The sequence below is a fragment of the Pan troglodytes genome, chromosome 10 (genome assembly GCF_028858775.2).
Source record: "Pan troglodytes isolate AG18354 chromosome 10, NHGRI_mPanTro3-v2.0_pri, whole genome shotgun sequence".
NCBI lineage: Eukaryota > Metazoa > Chordata > Mammalia > Primates > Hominidae > Pan > Pan troglodytes.
In genome coordinates this window covers 42,133,762-42,152,860 of record NC_072408.2, presented here as the reverse complement: position 1 = coordinate 42,152,860, position 19,099 = coordinate 42,133,762, and the positions used below count along the sequence as shown (strand labels likewise).

Below are 19,099 nucleotides of genomic sequence, written 5' to 3'. Positions count from 1 at the left end.
GTCTAGCCTGTGAAGCTGGTTAGAGTGGATGAATGTGTTTTTGTGACTGTTGAGGCAGAGTGTGCATACAGGTATGAGGGGATGGCAACAGAGAAAGAAACAGAAACAGAAACAGGAGGAATATAAAATCACCTTTAGAGGTATGAGGCTTAGGGCATTTTTTACTAAGTAGATACTCAAAGGTGTACGCTCTTGACAGGAATAAAGCCTGTCTTTTGGCATAAGGTACAGTGATGGCTGCTATGAAGGGTGAAGGTCTGGGCAGTGGGAAACTTGTCCCACTTTTCCACGGCACGCACCCACCCTGGGACTAAACCCTGAGCAGAAGTGACAGGGACCCATGAGTTTGCTCCCTCCCCAACTGCCGCATTATCCAAGCCAGACTCCCACTTGAGACAACCCACTCATGGCCAGCACACCAGGAGGCATGACAGGACAGTAACTGCCCAGCATCCCCTGCCATGAGGCAGGGATGCGTCCCCTCTTTCCCTCCTCCCTCCACCAGGGTCTAAGAGCTGGAGGTCTGGGCCCTGTGTTCCAGTCACACCTCATGATAAGAACACATTTTGTGACAACAGTCATACATATCATATAAATATATTTGTTCAAACTACAAAGGGATGGATATCAGGGGGAAGCTTTTATTGCTGTGGGGGGACCTGGAGAGGGAGGGGGGGCTTGGAAATGGGGATACCTGGGACCACTTGTTCCCCCCATCCCTCACAGAAGGCACAAATACATTATTTCTTTCCATGTGAGGAGATGCGAGGAGAGGATACAGAATACAGGAATCCTCAAAAATGCAAAAAACCCCTCCAAACTGAATACCTAAGGTTATGGAAAAGGCTGGGGTGGGGCACAGAAGTCAATGGGGGAACAGAAAGAGGAACCAATGAAACTGAGAAAGAACCAAAAGGGACCTGAGAGGCCATGATGTCCATGCTGCTGCCTCTGTGCAGACCCCAGAGAAAACTCAGGTAAACAAACGGAAACTCCAAATAAGAGAGGGTAGGGTGCCCCAGGAATTGGCTTTGGGGCATCAGCCAAGGGAGTGTGAGTGTGAGTGTGTGTGTGCAGTGGCTGTGTATCAGAAGCAACCAGGGCTAGGAGTGGACGATTCTATTCCCACAGGGGAAGGCCTCCTCCATCCCGGTTCCTCCAAAACCACTTTCAGGGGATAAATTCAGCCACTGCTTCCGAACAGGACCCCTCCCTGGGACAAAAGAGCCAGGTAGGAGAGGATGAAGTGAGAAATCTTGGGATGAAAACAGGGCACACAGAAGCAGTTCTTAGGGAACAGAATATCATGGAGCCCAGTGTGATAGAAAATGGGCAAGAAACCTAAGTGTATGCATGTGTGTGAGTGTGTGTGTGCATGAGTGTGTATTTGTGCATGTACGAGGGAGTAAGATCACTCAAAGGTGAAGGGGTCCTGGGTGCTGAAAAAGAAGTGTCCATCCATGTGGTCCTCCAGGGCATCCTTGTCACTCTCAGCAGGAAAGCGCTCCTTACAGATAGGACACTCCTTCCATGTGGGGGTGGCAGGGCCCCCAGTGCTGGTTTCTGACAGGGGACCCACTGTAAAGCCACTAAGAGAGACAGAGGGGAAAGGGAGAGGGTCGGCGTGCTCTGTTCCCTTCTTGACTTGCAGACTTCGGAGAGCAGGACCCATGTGCCTGGGTTCCCAGGTTATCCTGTGCCTAATGCAGCATCCTGGCCTCTCCCACAGCGTCTTTCTCCCCACAATCCTGGAAGGCTTATTTTTCCAGTTCCCCATGTCCTCTCTTCTTTAGTCCCTGCTGGTCTCTGCAGAGCAGAGCCCATCCCCCAGCCTCCTGCTCTCCTCCCTCCATCTCCGTCTGCTGCCTAATGAGGCTGAAAATGAGTCTGACATCGTCCTTCATCTTCCTGCTCCAGCCGAGAAGGATGACAGCATCACCCCCTCCCTGCCCTGAGCCCATCTCACATCCAGGCAAAACCGGGACTAGATGATCAAATCTCTCTTCCCTGTGCCTGCCCCCTTGAACCTGGGAATAAAAGGGAAGGCAGAAGGGGACAATCTGATACCTGAAACCCCCACCTCTATAGGTTCCCTTCCCTAAGGGTTACCCAGGGAAGTCAGGGAAGAGGGAAAGCATTTCAATTGTAGCCAGATGGATGCTGGATCCCAGTCTTCTCTCTGCTCCTATCCCTGGGGGCCATGGTCACCTCCCTTCCTCCCCGGAGGACCCTAGGTACCTACCTGGTGGTTGGGGAAGGGGTAGAGGCAGGAGAGAGGGGAAGCAGGGCAATTTGGGCTCTGCAGAAGATGGTGCTAGAACAACATAGAAGCCAGTTAAAGGCAGGACCTCTGAGTGCATTGATAAGATAGGGGTAGGGATTACCTGAAGGCATCTGGGATTTGGAGCAGTGAGTCATTTTCCTTGTTAACCATACCTGTATCTCCTTTTCTTGGCTGAGGCCAAGAAGGGCAGGGGTTGGGAGCAGGGCCTGGTGACTGTCCACACAGATGCCCTTTCCCTCTGACCTCCTCCCACCTCCCTCCTGGTCTTGCTGGTTGAACTCACCTGGCCATGTCATAGAAGGCACTGCCCAGTTCAGGAAGCAGTAAGTTGGCCTCCTCACCCCCACTCTGCACAGCTGCCATCAGGACTGACTTCTCATCTTCAGCCTCCTGGATGCCAAAGAGACAGGGTTGGGCTTTGGGGTGGTGTCCCAAGATGGGGGAGCAGCACATTGGGACAGGTATGGGAAGAGGAGCCAAGGCTAGGACAGTGACCTGAGGGGCTTAGGAAGAGTAAGGCAGGAGAGGCGTTTTGAGGGGCTGGTGAATAATAAGAGAATGAGTGTGGGGGAGAAGCAGTGAGGCTATTGGGCTGGTCTGGGTTTTGGGATGATATCTACTGGTGTGGCACTGAAGAGAGGCTGGGCCTGCCTCCTCTCCCCTGGGAAAAAGAGAGCCCTGGATGGCTAAGATTCCTTCTCTAATTAGCCGGGGGTGCCTGCCTGTGGTCCCAGCTACTCTTGGGAGACTGAGGTGAGAGGATCGCTTCAGCCCAGGAGGCAGAGGCTGCAGTGAGCCAAGATCGTGCTGCACTCCAGGCTGGGACACTTGGGTTTGGCCCTGCCCCTCCTTACTGCTTCTGCACAGGCTCCTCCACTGCTCACCGAGTCAGAGCTACTGTCCTCAGCTGGCCCAGAGAGGTGAGGAGAAATGGGAGCCGGCTGGCTGATGACAACAAGGGGAGAAGCCTCTCGAGGCCCAGCAGGAGAGGAGCCTGGGTCTCCACGCTCACAAAGGCCATAGGGTGGGAGCCTCATATCTTCTGGGGACTCGTCCTCTGAGTCTGTCAGAGCTGCCGGGCAGCCTGTAGGAGATGAAGCAGGCAGAGAAGAAAAAAGGATGTGTTGTGAGGAGTTGGACCAGCTGTCTCCTCTGGATGAGGGGTATCATTAGACTAAACAGGGGCCAGGGTCTGGGAAAGAAAAGGCAAAACACAAAGAAGGCAAAGGCAGCTCCCAGCAAGGTTACATGGAGCCTTCCTCAACAGCGGGAGGTAGAGTGGGGAAGAGGTGTTACAAGATTGGGGCTACACGGACTCAGCCCCACAGCGGCCTCCTCATCCTCTGTGGTGGCATCCTCATTCCACTTCTCATCTGCCACCTTCTCCAGGCGGGCCTCTAGCTTTCTCATGTACTCTAGCAATTCCTGGAATTGGGAAGGAAAAAGGCAGGTGCTAGAGAATGGGAAGGTGCCAACCTTGCTAGCCTGCAGAAGCTGCACCCAAGAAGAACTCTTAGCTCCTCAGCATTAGATGCCTTCAGCAAAGATTGGGGCAACTTCAGGCAGACACTCCCCCCAGCACCCCTGCTTCACCACTTACATCCCTCCCTTCTCCCAGAGATCATCCCCTGTCCTGCCAAATCGGCTAATAAGAGAAGCCAGGGTACGGGCCCTCTTGGAGAGAACAGTTTCTAAGCCAAGAGATGATGGGAATTTACAAAGTTTCTAGCCCTCAAGTCCTCACCTGTGGCATCCACGGGGCCTGGGTTATGGGTGCTCACCTGTTTCTCCTCCTGTAACTGCTCCTTTTCCTTCTGGAGCACACGCAGGGCTGACCGCAGCTCTGTCAGCTCCCGCTTACTTTCCGACAACTGTACCTGAGGGAAGAGGGCCCAATGGAATCTGGAGCCTAGAATGTACCTCCAAGAACCTGGACTCTGGGACCAGGACCAACAATCTAGAACCAGGTCTCCCCATGCCTCTGCTTCTTCCCTGCTCTGACACACACACACAGGAATTCCCAACACTTCCTCCATGAGTACTTTGTCTTGGGCCACAGAGACTCAGTTTTCTAAGTCTTAGTCTCTGCCTCTCGAGTGGGGACCTGCATGACTTCCTCTAGGCTGGGGTGCAGAGGCCTTGGTCATACCAAGGGGCCACTCTATAATTCTCCTAAGTCACCTCTACTGGGCCCAGATGTGTGCCCTGAGAGCAGAAAAAAATGCACATTTCAAACCAATGAGGGCTTGCGTGTGCAAGTGAAATGCCACCCAACATGGTAGTGGACACCTAGCACTTCTGAGCCCATACCCAAGACAGAGAGAAGGGGTATGGATGCCTCAGGAGGCCATAGGACAGGACCCTTGGTGGCTGGGTGCCTCACCAGGCTAGAATCCTTCTCCCGGGCCAGCTCAGTCTTGAACACTTGGTTTTGGGTCCTCTCCTCCTGAACTGCCTTCTCCAATCGAAGTATCTCTGCACTCAGCTTCAGGATCTTGTCCTTCTCTGCCTGAGAGATAGCCAAGAAGGAAAATGGGAGGGTGGAGGGGGAAGAAAAAGGAACGCCACTGTCAACAGCACCATCCCTTACTGTGTCCTTTCCTTTATTTAAAGCATCATTTTTAGAGCACTTTCCCCTTTTTGCCTTCATTTCCTATACCCTCTGAATGAAGGACAGGACATGACGGCAGGTGCTGCTTGATCAGGAATGGGCATTATGGCAGGGCCTGGGGTCTAGGACAGAAAATGTTTCTGTTCCAAGGAAGGTACTCTGGTGATCAGGATTGGGATACCCCGGTTAGGGATGGGTCATGCCTAGAAAGTAAAGTGTACCTCCCTCAAAGCCCCTCTCCACCCAAGTCCTCTAAGGTTCTCAACCCCTCTTCTCTCCTCCCAGAGGGTCTGACCACATGTAGGAGTCCCCACAAAGGTGGGGGCAGTGGCCATCAGATTGCCAGGTACCCCCCATCCCTCTACCTCCACACTCTGCAGCAGCCCTGCCCGCTCCTTGCTCCATTGGCATTTTTCTTCCTTCAAGTGCAAACCGAGCTCAGCCAGCCTGCCGTTAACTTCAGCCACTTCCAGGCGGCTGCGGTGTAGTTCGGCTATGGTGCGGTCCCTGGCTGCTGCTGCGCTGGCCAACTCCTCCCCAAGAAGGGTGGCTTTCTGCTGGCTTGAGGCTGCAAGCTCCTGGGCCCCTCGAAGCTGCTCCTTCAAGGGCTCCAGCTCGGCCTCAGGAGAAAGGAGGAGATGGAGATCAGAGTTCCTAGTGAATCATTCGTCAGCCGGGGAGGTAAACAGGCTCCCTCCACTCCACTGCATTAGGACTCGGGGTTGTGTTGTTTAGTCTTTAGCCATGTCTCTCCCCTTCTCTTTAGACACTCAGGCTTCTCTACAACTTGCCCTTGGAATTTCCCGTTTCCTGTTGCCAAGGGGCCTCACTCACCACCCGCTGCTGGGCCTGGCCTAGGGTGTCCTTCATCTGGGCCACCTTGTCTTTCAGTCGCTGAGCCTGAGCACTCTGCTCCTCTTGCCAGCTCTTCGCCTCCTTCAGGTCCAAATTTAAGTGATGGTTCTCCTGTTGTGCCACTTGGAGCTCAGCCTGAGGGAAGTGGAAAGCAGGTAAGGAAAGGGGTATGTGTGTTGGGGTGGCTCGGGAGGTGAACCATTGTGATGAGAGAGGTCAAGGTTCCACTTCTCAGATTTAACACACACTCAAGCCTTCAGCTATTGCCAGCCCTTCTTGGGTTCTCAGCTCAAATAACTCAATCCTGCATATCCAGTCTCCAGCTCCCAAATTGAGGTATCCAGCATCGCAGCCTCGGGTCTTCGGTGTAGGCATTCCATGTACCATTTCTGCTACTCTATCCTTTCTCTTAAATCAAAACTCAGTCTTCATGCCCTACAGGCCCCTTAAACTCAACAGTCTACCTCTCACCCCATCCCAGTCTTTCCTACTCTTATTTCCGTCCAGGGTACCAACTAGCTCCCACGTTACTCAGGATGGAGTAACCTGGTGCCCTTGGTGCCATGCTTGGCTCCGTCCTCTCCCTAGCGGCCCACAGGAAAACCTATTGCTTCTCCATCCTGGTCACAGCCATTTTCCCTTCTCTATTACCACCACAACCACGTTATCTCAGACTCTGGTCATTTGTTGCTTGGACTACTGAATAACTTCATAAATAGTTCATTCTCCACAAGGGAATCAGATTATTCTTCTTTAGGTACAGTTCTGATTCTTTAAATACAGTTATTTTCTTTTTTAGAGATAGGGTCTGGCTCTGTCGCCAAGACTGGAGTGAAGTAGCATGGTCACAGCTCACTGCAGCCTCCAACTCCTGGGCTTAAGCAATTGTCTCAACTCAGCCTCCCCAGTAGCTGGGATTATAGGTGTGTGCCACCACGCCTGCCTAATTTTTGTATTTTTTTGTAGAGATGAGACAGGGTCTCACTATGTTGCCCAGGCTTGTCTTGAACTCCTGAGCTCGAGGGATCCTCCTGCCTTCACCTCCCAAAATGTTGGGATTACAGGCGTGGGCCACTACACCTGGCCATAAGTACAGTACACGTCACCCCTGCTTGAAAAATCATCAAAGCCTTTCACGCTTGTGGAATAAAAATGAAGCTCAAGATCCACCACAGTCTAACCTAGGCCTTATCTCAAACACTTCACCCGCACATTCAACTGCCCTGAGTGTTCTGGCCTTTAAGCCTTTGCTCATGTCTTTCTCTGTTCCTAGAATAGCCTCACACTCATCTCTGTCTACTCAAATTCTACCTATTCTCACTGCTGAGCAAAGGGTTTTTTAACAATCTTCCACATAAACCCAGGGTACTGAAGAAGGGATTTAGGAGTTCTGCAGATACTTGATTTGAATGTCTTCTAAATTATTAACAATTATGTTAAAAAAAGAAAAACAACACAAGGCCAGGTGCAGTGGCTCACGCCTGCAATCTCGGCATGATTTGGGAGGCCGAGGTGGGCGGATCACCTGAGGTCAGAAGTTCAAGACCAGCCTGGCCAACATGGTGAAACCCCATCTCTACTAAAAATACAAAAAATTAGCTGGGCGTGGTGGCGGGTGCCTGTAATCCCAGCTACTCAGGAGGCTGAGACAGAAGAATCTCTTGAACCCGGAAGGCAGAAGTTGCAGTGAGCCGAGATCGCGCCACTGCACTCCAGCCTGGGCAACAAGATGAAACTCCGTCTCAAAACAAACAAACAAAACAAATAAAACCCATAAAATCACAAGTTAACACACTGGAGATCACCAATTGACATATGTTTCCAGGTTAATTCATTTTTTTGCAAAGCTCAGAATAGTTTCTACTGTATTTTCTATTGAACTGAAGAGTAAACTGAGTTGCAAGGTGGACAGTTTAAAAATTGTTATTTGCACCTACTTGTGTGTGACTCAAGGTGTTCTTGATATTGTACAACCAAAATAAAATACGGAAATACATTAGTTGCTGAGGCTGGCAGAACAGTCATCGATAGCCTCTCATTTCAAAGTTTGGTATGCCTCAAAATTACCTAAGTGCTTTCATTACCTTTTAAGTAAAGGTTATACATTCAAATTTATAAAAATAAATTTATAGTAATAAAACATTGTTTTTGTTTATTCAGTGAGATTCCACACAAGATTAAAAACTTTATTGGTGGGAGGAGACGAAAGGGTTCTGCTAAAAAGGTTTGAAAGTACTAGGCCCCACACCCCACCCCTTTTTTTTCTGAGACAGAATCTTGCTCTGTCACCCAGGCTGGAGTTCAGGGGTGCGATCATAGCACACTGCAGCCTTGACCTCCTGGGCTCAAGCAATCCTTCCACCTCAGCTTCCTGAGTAGCTGGGACTACAGGTGCATGCCACCGTGCCTGGCTAATTTTTAAAATTTTTTGTAGAGATGGGGTCTCACTACGTTGCCCAGGCTGGTTTTGAACTCCTGGGCCTGAACAATCCTCTCGCCTTGGCCTCCCAAAGTGTTATGATCACAGGTGTGAGCCACCACGCCCAGCCATGGCCCTCCCTTTTTTTTTTTTTTTTTTTTTTGGGACAGAGTCTCACTCTGTTGCCCAGGCTGGAGAGCCGTAGTGTGATCTAGGCTCACTGCAATTTCTGCCTCCCGGGTTCAAGTGATTCTCCTGCCTCAGCCTCCTGAGTAGCTGGGATTACAGGCACCTGACACCACACCTGGCTAATTTTTGTATTTTTAGTAGAGATGGGGTTTCACCATGTTGGCCAGGCTGGTCTTGAACTGACCTCAGGGGATCCGCCTGCCTCTGCCTCCCAAAGTGCTGGGATTACAGGCATGAGCCACTGTGCCTGGCCTCCACACCCATTTTAAAAAGACTTTTCTAATGTCTCTAACAAGATGTGTACTCATACACCTCCCTGGAGCTCCACAATACTTTATTAGATTTCTCTTGAGGCCAGGCGCAGTGGCTCACACCTGTAATCCCAGCAATTTGGGAAGCTGAGGTGGGTGGATCACTTGAGGTCAAGAGTTCGAGACCAGCCTGCCCAACGTGGTGAAACCCTGTCTCTACTAAAAATACAAAAGTTAGCTGGGCATGGTGGCACATGGCTGTAATCCCCGCTGCTCAGGTAACTGAGACGTGAGAGTTGCTTGAACCCAGGAGGCAGAGGTTGCACTGAGCTAAGATCGTACCACTGCACTTCAGCACAGGAGACAAAGTAAGACTCTGTCTCCAAAAAACAAACAAACAAAATTTCTCTTGTGACACTCTTATATTCCACTTTTCCACTCTGACTAATCCTGATTTAGGTATATGTCTTATGTTCCCTAGTAGAGTGCACACAATGTCTTCTTTACATTTTTATTCCCTTTGGTGTCTGGCTCTCGAGAGGGAATCAAACACTGGCTGGACAATGGAGAAAGCAAATCAACTCTGAGCCCCTTACCTCACTTTGCTCCTTGTCTGCTTGTACTTCTTTCAGTTGCCCAAGGAGCTTCTCTTGTTCCCGAGTCAGGGCCTTCACTGTGTCTCTAAGCCTGTGATTGGTGGGATGACATGTCAGACAATCTGCTCCACCCAGAGAAGGAATGGACTCAGGCCTCTGTCTTGTGCTCTGCTGCTGCTGCTCTAGGCCCAGAGCTCCATTTCACTCTGGGATGCATAAATCCCCAAGCCAGCTGATCCAGTTCTAAGCCCCAGGAAACCAAGATTCCAGGTTCTAGAGAACAATTTAGACAGAAATAGTTTTTCTTATCTTTTTGTGTAATATTTTAAGGAATGTTTTGCTGATGGCTCCCATTGTTTTCACTCAATCAAGAGACTAGAATCTAGTCTTTTTGAGACAAGGGCAGTCATTATTGATTATAAACTTTTGATCTAGACCAGAAGTTGGCAGACTCTTTCTGTAAAGGGCCTGATAGTAAAGATTTTATGCTTTGCAGTCCATGTGGTCTCTGTGGCAACTACTCAACTCTGCCATTGTAGTGCAGGACCATCCATTGACAGTATGTAAACGAATGAGCATGATGTTTCAATAAAACTTGAACACAGATTTGAAGTTCATACAACTTTCACATGTCACAAAATATTCTTCTTTTAATTTGTTCTTAACCATTAAAAGATGTAAAAACTATTCTTACCTGTGGGATATACAACAGGTGGCAGGCTAGATTTGGCTTGTGGGCCATAGTTGTTGACCTCTGGTCTAGATAGCCCCTAATCTTTTCCAGATGCTCAATCTGAGCACTGCTTTTCTAACCTATGACTTAGAATGTAGACATCTAATATCTCCCTAGGGTGAGACTAACATATCCTGAAGAAGCCTCTCAGACGAACTCACTTATTACTTTGGGCCTTGGATAGAATGCCTCTTTCTTTTAAACAGTTTTTTAAAATATCACACCTACCAGTAGTAAATGAAACATAATTTTGTCATTTAATGAAATAAGGAACTAGAGTGTTTAAACTGGTGAAAATTTGAAGGATGGACATGGGAGGTGGTGGTTAATATTTACGCTACTTGGTAGAGAAAACAATTTTCTGGAAGAAGAAAGAAATTTATTCTATGTGGCTCCAGAGGTCTCAGGACCCCCTGGTAAGTTATAGGAGAGGAGAGTTTGGCTCAATACAAGAGATACAAAAATGACAGCTGTCAAATGTTAAAGAGGCTGCCTCCTGAGGGTGACCTCTTACATACCCTCATACATATCTTACAATCCCAGTGCTAAGAGTTTATGATTTGTATCTTTTTTTTCCAGGGCAGAGATTCCATAACATTCCTGGATCACCAGTTATAATGTTTCTTAATAGTAAGAACACAGTCTAATCTTATCTTTCCTGTGGCCAAATCTGAAATCCATCCTCTCTTATCTTGCACTGACTTCCATCCATTCTCTTCTTCCAAATCCTCCACTCCTAGCTCTTGCTCAGCTTTTGCTGTACAATAAGTGGTAACTATGATTATTTCTGAAGTGGAGGAATACAGAATAGCATTTGGAAAGATGGTAGAGAGCTCGGCAGAAAAGGGTATCCCCAGTAACTAGCTTGAGTGAGGGTGAGAGGGAAAGAGAAAGCGTGTGAGGCAGACAGCAGGTCTGCTTGCCTGAGAGAGGGGGCTGGAGTGTGGGGGTCTTGGAAGGGAGAGGAAGTGACGGGGTCAGTGGACTCCCCTCACCTGTCCAGCTCCACTTCCTTCGTCAGCACTTTCTCACTGATGGTCTGGATGTCATCCTCTAGCTCCAGGATGCGTGCCACATGGTCTCCCTGTTGCCGGCTCAGGATGTCCCTCTCTTCTGTGATCTCCCCATGGGACCGGGAAATCCCCTGAAATTAAGTTTCCCCCAGAAGAAAAGGGAGGTTGGGACTCATCTCTCAAGTGGTGGAACAAAGGCTTAGGAAGAGCACACCAGGGTCTGACTGCTTCCACCTGGCTATCACATTGCCTTCCTTGAAAAAGAAACTGTAAGGGAACATTCCCTTACCTATCAATGTGGCCACCTCCACCTTACCCCAGCATTCCTATGTTCAAAGAACTGAGTCTCATTACAAGTTTGGAACATGTCTCTTGTCACATCAAGTTTAATCCCAGCCACTACCCCTTAAACCTATTTCCTTGATGCCAGAACCATTGTAAAAGCCCACTAACATCTCTCCTTCACCCTCTTCACTGGGTTCAGATTTTGGATGCTGGGTGAGCAGCCAGGCCCTGTCCCCTACCTGGCCCAGCTCCCACCTTGTACTGTTCCATCAGCTCCGTGTGCTCCTGCCTGGCAGTTGCCAGAGCCCTCTCGAGCTCCTGCACTCGGCTCCTCAGCTCTGTCACCTGTCCCTCCAGCTGCAGCTTCAGCTGCATCAGGTCATTCCGTTCTTGCTGGCTCTCATCGAGCTGGTTCTACAGGCAGCAGAAGGAGAAGGGGAGTGTGCTGGTGGAGTACCCCTTCTAAGGTCCCATCCTCACCACTCTCCAGGTGCATTTTGGGTTTGGGAAGTTACATAGCTTTGGGTTATAAAGAGGTGAGGAAGGGGATGCTCAGTGTGCTACCGAATCCTGTCCACCACCCAGTCAGATGCACCAGCTCATGGCACTCTGAATTGCCCATCTCTCTTACCCCTCCCCACCCTAGGCCTGGCCCTTTCCTCACCCAGCAATTGCAGGAATCCCTCATGTGGCACAAGTCAATGAACACAGACACAAGGGATGGCTCCCCTAATTTTACCCTATCTGCTCTGGAGTTGGACAGACTTGGGTTCAAATCTTCAGTGCAATTTTTACTAGCTATGTGATTTTTTTTAAAGATAGGGTCTCACTATGTTGCCCAGGCTGGAGTGCAGTGGCTAGCCATAGGTGCAACCATAGCATACCATACCTCAAACTCCTGGCCTCAAGCCATCCTTCCACCTCAGTGTCTCCCCCAGTAGCTGGGACTACAGATGCATGCCACTACACCCAGCTAGCTATGTGATTTTGAACAAGCTTCTTAACTTCTCTAAGTCTCTGTGTCCTCATCTGTAACATGATCCCTTAGTCTGAATTGTTGTAAGGCTCAAATGAGAATCATGATTGTGAAACCGCAACAGAGAGTAGGAGCTCACACATCTTTCACTTACGTGAGATATAAACATCTTCCTGGATGACAGAGCAAGGCTGTCTCAAAAAAAAAAAAAAAAAGAAAAGAAAAGAAAAGAAAAGAAAAACCCAAAAAACAAACAAAAAACCCCAAACAGTATCATTTCAACATGTAGTCAAAATAAAAATTATTGAAGTCTTTTACATTCTCTTTAAAAAATACTAAGTCTTCAAAATCTGGAGTATATTTTACCCTTATAGTACATCTCAGTTTGGATTAATTGCATTTGAAGTGCTCAAGCGCCATATATAGTTAAGAGCCTTTGGTATTGGACAGTACAGGTCTGGGGCCTTGCCTATCTGCTCTCACTCCCCACTCGTCCTAGAAGCAGGTCTTGTGCTCCCCTTTCTCTGAATGTTCCCTGGAGTAGCCTCTCTCCACCCTTTGATCTTCCTCTAGGGCATAGGGCAGGATGCAGTGCATGGAGAAGGAAGGCTGCGAAAGTTCTTATGAAATCCTGAGTTACACTGGCCTGTGGGTGGTCTCCTTTCCTGCCTTACATGTTCGTGTATGTCTATGTTAGACTGAGACTCTCCTGGAGGCCGGACTTTGTCTAACTTTCAATGAGGTCTTTAGTTGGTGCCACAGATGAGGGGAGGGTAAGGTGGGAAGGGTCCTCTTGCAATGCTGTCTCCCACTCCCTTGTCTGGGAATAACTCTGTTGCTCTTTTCTCACCTGTAACACAGTTGCCTTGGGGACAACCAGCAGGATGTCAGAGCCCCCATCAGCCTCCTCCAGGGTCACCAGTTCATCCATGGGCCTTGGCTCTCGGAACTGGAAAGGGGGGCTCTGCCCACACACCCGGCCCTGGCGGTTCACATATCGGAACTGGTAGAGCTGAGCTCCTGGTTTGGGCAGGTAGCTGGCTGTGGGAAGAAGAATGGACCCAGGACCCCAATGATCCACTGTCCTTGGCCCCAGCCCCTTGCTCGGTGTTCCATATACTGTTTCTTCTCTTCTCCACCTCCCACAGGCCATACTCTTCTCCCTCCTTTCTGCCTGTCCCTCTCCTTCCTTTCTTTCCCAAACCCACTGCCCCTCTATCATAATCATAACAATGCTAGTTACCATGTAGTGAGTGCGTACCATGTACCAGACACTGTGGTAACACTTTTTATTTTATTTTATCTTGAGACAGAGTCTTGCTCCATCGCCCAGGCTGGAGTGCAGTGGCGCGATCTTGGCTTGTTGCAACCTCTGCCTCCCGGGTTCAAGAGATTCTCCTGCCTCAGCCTTGTGAGTAGCTGGGACTACAGGCATGCACCACCACGCCTGGCTAATTTTTTTGTATTTGTAGTAGAGACGGGGTTTTGCCATGTTGGCCAGGCTGGTCCTGAATTCCTGACCTCAAGTGATCCACCCACCTTGGCCTCCCAAAGTGCTGGAGTCACCACACCTGGCCTACAGCTTTCATTTTAAATCCTCGTAATGTCCCTATAAGCCAGGCATCCCCTTTTACTGTTAAGATAACCGACACAGGGAGGTTATGTAATTTGCCCAAGGCCAAACAGCTTGTGTTAGAGGTGAGATTTGAACCCACGTCTTTCCCTCTTCTCACCACATAATGCTACCTTTCCCTCTTCCTTACTCCCCCATTTTTCCTTCTTTGGGTAGGACAGGGGACTAGATGCCCTCTGAAGTTCCTTCTGTTTCTATGTCCCTGATTCTGCGATAATCCCGTGATTCTCTATCTGCTGAGCGCTGTTGGATATATTCTCATTATATTTATTTTCGTTTATTTTTCCTTGTCCTTTGTGCCTAACTTTTAATGTTTCTGAGCCCACTACCTTCTTTCAAACCTCCACTCCCTTGGCTCCTCTCTCCCAATTTTCCATCTTCCCTTGTACCTTGGAACTGGACACTGGTGTGAATGGGGGAACCATCAGTTGTACTTTCAGGCACGGAAGACCACACAAATGTGTGGTAATCCCGAACACAGGCAGCCTCCACCTGTGAAAGCCCAAGGTTGGAGAAAGGTATGGTCATGGAACTACCTTCTATGGATGGAAGAAAGGGCTGAGGGGTTGAATAAGGGGGGCAGGATGGAGCTACAGTGGCAACAATGACAAGAGAAAGGGAAAGTGGAGGGACACTAATGTGTCAGTAAAGAACAAGGCTAAGATGGAGAAAATATGTGCTTTGGTTATACAGACGGCCTCTGTCATCTGTGACATCTTTCTCTCTTCTTCTCTATCAACCTGAGGTTGAGAATCCAAGAGCCCAATCATTCCCCTTATTCCAACCAACTCACAGCCCATAAACCTAAGCCAAAAGGGGTTCCAGAGATACCTTGAAGATGCCAATCCAGTCACTGGCACTGGGCATGGTGCCTGGGGGAAGGGTGTAGTGACATTCCACCTTGGTGTTGGGGATGTAGGTCCGGGCTACATTGAGAAAGTTGACTCCACCACGGGATGGTGCCCGGCTTAGTGGTGATTCTTCCATCCTGGCCTTGAGATATCTGTCCTCCTATGAAAGAAAGGGTTGATAGCCTAAAGTCTTTCCAGTCCACCTCCTTCCCCCCACAGCTCCAGCACCACACACTCACAGCCCCTGCCACTACACCTGGAGATAAGGCATACCTGGTTCTAGTCCCTGAGGGTTACGGGACATTTTTGAGGTATCACTCTTAGTCTCTAGGACGTAGGTCTGGCCTTCCAAGTCCGTCCCCATCCTGTCTCACACTGTACCCGCTCTGGCTCATAGACCCTTCTGAGGGTTCAGACTTCTCTAATTTTGCTCCCAAAAGGACACTGACGGGGACAGAGCCTGGGATACTGCGACTTGGTCGACAGCCTCCATTTCTCCATCCCATCTCCCACACATCCTGGCTCTTGAATACAAAATCCAACTGAGGTGTGGGGCCCTCTCATTGAGACAGGTGTCCTTACCTACTCCTAAGCTTGTTGACCCAGCTGTATCCAGGAATGAGTTATGACATCAGAAAGCAGCAACTAATCTCTGAAAGGAATGGCTGAGTTTTCAGAGCTAGAATATGGCTGGGGGTCGAGGGGAACTGACAGCCCAAATCCTTAGGCTCCTGAGCTCTCAGCTCTTTTCATCTCTCTGAGCTGCCTACCCCCATGAATTCTAGGGAAGCAGAAAGCTTCTGCTGGCATCCCAGAGACAAAGGGAAGGGGAGGATATAAGGAAAGACAGGTTCTGTCCCTTGACTTATTATTCCAGGAAGTCAAGAATTCTGGAGGCGGCAACTTCAAGGGTGGAGTGAGGCGCTTAGCAGGAACGTGGTGGGGGTGGGGAGATGGAATGTGGGGGCCTGGAGCCAGGAAAGCCCCACCCCAGGGCAGGGAACAGACTAGAAAGTGGGAAGTAAGGGGCCCCAAGAAGTGGAAATGTATATTTAACGTTGAGGAAAGGGGAGATAGTTCAAAAAGAACCTAACATTCTTCTCTCCAGACTGTGCCTGCAGCAGGACTAGAAACCTACTAGTTTCACTTTAGTATTTCTCTCCTCATTTTCTCTCTGCTCCCCTCAGCCTCCATCCTTCCATCTGTTTGTATTGGTAGCTGGAGACACACTACAGGATGGGGTTGAGAGGAAGGGGTGTTCCAAGTTAGCTGGGGAGAGTTAATTGGAAAATATGAGGGTGGGGTGAGGACAGATAACAATAATAACGATCAAGAGAACTCCTCAGTCCAGGGCTGTGAGATGGCCCTCTTATTCATCACTCCTTTCCAGCCCACTAATCTATTTCCTGTGTCACTCACAGCTGACATGTCCAACCAGCCATTGCCACTAGTCATATGCACGCCCCCAAACATCACAAACCCACACCAGGCTGAAGTCCAGGGGACAGGAGCTTTAAAAGAAAACAGAAACTCAGTGGATAAAGGTGAGCCAGCAACACAAAAAGGAGCAACTTCTGTCCCCCAAATAGGTAGAACAAAAAGTTTTTTTTTTAATGTTCATCTCCCTGAAAAATTCCTGGTTGAAACTAGTCCATGTTTTCTCCAAATGCAATTCTTCCAGCTTTCTAAGGGTGGGGGTAAATTGTCCCCAAAGATATACCTGGAGAACCCTAAAATACACCCCACAAAGAAAATCCGTAACAGCTGTAAACGTTCTTCATGTCCGAAGAAAGTTCTGGGCACCTAAGATGTAGGTGTGTAGCCTGATTCAGATGTTCACATGAGGGGGCGGAGAGCGGGTGTCCCATCCCCTGCTCTGTAGGGCTCTAGAGTTCCTTGACATTCTACACCTTGGAAGGTCCCCCTTCCTCCCCAGGGATTCAGCGTCGTAAAGGCCTTTGGATTTGCGTAGGGGAGAGAGGGAAGACGTGTAGGGGACACGTCTTGCCTGGGAGCGAATAAGCAGATTTCAGCTCCCCTAAAGGGATCAGCTTTATAGAGACGCATTGAGAAGACGGAGAGGACGATCCCCCCCCCCACCCACAATCAGAGTCCCCTTGAAACCAAGAACTCCCCAAACAGCGGGGGTGGCTTCTCCAGTACGGAAAGCGTTACAACCCAAACGCTCCTGTATTCCCCTTCGACAGTTCCCTTACGTTATCCTTCCCCAAACTGGAAAGTGGGGTGACCCTCCCCTCCCATAAGATCGCCCCCAATTAGGCCAAGTTTCTTACCCAACAGACGGATCAGCTGTTCCCCTCACCTTTCACCAACAACAAAAACAGCACTCCGACTTCTGGAGGGGAGGGAGAAGAGTGGGCGCGAGGGCTTCTGGGGTTTGTGGTTCTTCTGCGCCCTTTTGCCACTGCGTGCTCGGATCTAGGACTATACATCCCAGAAGGCTGCGCGCAAGGAGGGCGGGGAAGAGGGCGTCCGTGACGGCGGCCTCACCGCGGCATCCTGGGAGGCGTAGTTCTCACTCCTATGACAGAAAACGAGGGTGTGGCCAGCAAAGGACTTCAAGGCCCATGATCCCTTAGGAGGGGGCCGGCTGCATTAGGGGTGGCTGCTGGTTTGTAACGTGCGTTGTTGGGGGCTGGGGAGGATTTACGGCTCTAAAGCCTTCTCTATAACGCTTTAACGGTGGGCAGAGCGGTTTCTGTTGCGTCCTGTCCTGTACTTTTCACACCCACCTGTGAGATAGGCGTTAAGCGTTATGTACGCTTTATAGATGTAGAAAGTGAAGTACGGTTAAGGAGGCGGTGTGAAGTGTCAAAGCTATGAAATGTAGAACTGCATTAGCCTTGGCTAATTCCACGTCATATATTCTTGCCACTACACCACAGCTACCCACCATTTTGGGGATGGGAAACTGATAGCTGGGGTATAGCAGTTTCTTCTTTACTTCAATCTCAGGGACAGACCTTGTAAGAATGATGTCTTCTGCACAGCTGACCATTTTTTTCCAACTTGAGGATTTCAGTGCTAAGGGGCCTGACCATACACATCTGGACTGGGCTCCCCCAGAGTGGCTTCTGGGTCTAGGAAGAGGATACAATTGACTGAGGTGGTGGTAGGAGCGGTGGAATGAGAAGAATGAAATTGAAAAGGGAGCTTGGCATAATTCAGGACCTGTCACAATTCACAGACAAGCCACTTATGGGGCCTGTTTGCCCAAGCCTTTTAAGTGGCTTAAATTAATTAGGATAACAATACATGTTGACGTTCCGGTTTTTATTTAGGAGAGGTGAAAGATTGACACGTCTCCCACACCCCAAGTCACGTTATAGACTTGGGCATCCTGTCCCCCCTCTCGCTATTCTCCATCCCTGTAGTCGGAGGCATTCAGAATTACCTCTTTCTCTGGCTCTGCATTAAAGGATTACAGTCTTAAGGATTGATTTCCTCTTCCTAGGTGCCTGCTTTAATTCTCTACTGCACTAAGTTATGGAGCTTCTGCCTTTTCCAAGTTTTTTGGTAGTGTTTTGCTTTTATGACTGAATGCGGTGTCTGCCCTGAGTGTCTTTCATCTGAAGATCTCCAGACACTTAAAAATTAGTTACTGGGCTGCACAAACATTAAGGTGATGTGTCTGTGTCATTAGTCAGGATTTATGAGTTAGGGAACCAGTTTCTGGATGAGGAGGTAGCTCAAGGTCTGGAGTGGGTTAAGAGTGAGGTCTGTTCAAGGACCCAAGTCTCAAGAGTTCTTGGCTCTTGTCTTCCGCCCAAAATAAAGGTCTACGAGAAAACAGTCTCGGAGCTAAAAATGGTAACAACTTCCATTTCTTGGGTGCTTATGATCTGTTCAAACTATGCTAAGAATTTTCCCATTTAATACAACAGGCTTATGTAATACGCCTTGTTATTATCCCCATTTTACACATGATGAGATTGAGGCACAATTAATGACTTGCCTGGAGTCATCCAGCTAGTAAGTGGCAGAATCAAGATTTAAGCACAAGCAGTCACCATACTCCCAGTCCAGAAACTCTGGCATGTGATATTAACTCCCATTGTTCTAAGGAACAGTGCTGGTTCATTAACAGGAGACAAATGTTCACTGAGCATTTATGTGCTCAGTGCAAGGCACAAGGTAATGTGAAACAGATTCATTCAACAAATATGTGGCAGGTACTATGCTAGGTATTCAGTTACTTTTATTGAAAGAACGAATAGAAAATATTCATTATTTTAAAATAATATATGTAATTCATTATTTTAAAATAATAAATGTAATTCATTATTTTAATTATAGTCATTACTTTCAAATATTCAAGTATTTGAAGGATAGATTAAATTTGGATAGTTTGGCAAGATGGGGACTGGGGAGGGTAAGCTTCT

General features: G+C 48.8%; 1 protein-coding gene across 10 annotated transcripts; it reads right to left on the bottom strand.

The window, feature by feature from the left end:
• Window positions 1-581: 581 nt before the first annotated feature.
• CALCOCO1 (calcium binding and coiled-coil domain 1) lies at window positions 582-17,797 on the bottom strand. 10 transcript variants are annotated; one of them, XM_009425260.5, is made up of 17 exons: window positions 16,991-17,373; window positions 15,835-15,925; window positions 14,677-14,856; window positions 14,235-14,337; window positions 13,063-13,253; window positions 11,492-11,650; window positions 10,934-11,082; window positions 9,206-9,296; window positions 5,730-5,885; window positions 5,261-5,515; window positions 4,668-4,793; window positions 4,066-4,161; window positions 3,601-3,709; window positions 3,169-3,368; window positions 2,568-2,674; window positions 2,243-2,314; window positions 582-1,589 (listed from the first exon to the last, which is right to left on the bottom strand). In XM_009425260.5, exons 3-17 carry the CDS (start codon window positions 14,830-14,832, stop codon window positions 1,412-1,414), a joined length of 2,148 nt encoding a protein of 715 aa, XP_009423535.1. In that variant the 5' UTR covers window positions 14,833-14,856; window positions 15,835-15,925; window positions 16,991-17,373; the 3' UTR covers window positions 582-1,411. The 10 variants fall into 10 exon arrangements, with proteins under 10 accessions (XP_009423535.1, XP_054519228.1, XP_054519230.1 ...); XM_054663253.2 differs by lacking the exon at window positions 2,243-2,314 and having other exon boundaries at window positions 16,991-17,797; XM_054663255.2 differs by lacking the exon at window positions 2,243-2,314 and having other exon boundaries at window positions 582-2,027.
• Window positions 17,798-19,099: the final 1,302 nt, after the last annotated feature.

Bases quoted from the DNA above. Each gene is read 5' to 3' on its own strand.
- CALCOCO1 (XM_009425260.5), bottom strand. From the start codon at position 14,832: ATGGAAGAATCACCACTAAGCCGGGCACCATCCCGTGGTGGAGTCAAC. The intron at 14,338-14,676 runs GTATCTCTGGAA...GGGCTTTCACAG, and splicing joins ACTGGATTGGCATCTTCAAG to GTGGAGGCTGCCTGTGTTCG. The intron at 4,794-5,260 runs GTAGAGGGATGG...GCTATCTCTCAG, and splicing joins GGCTGCTGCAGAGTGTGGAG to GCAGAGAAGGACAAGATCCT.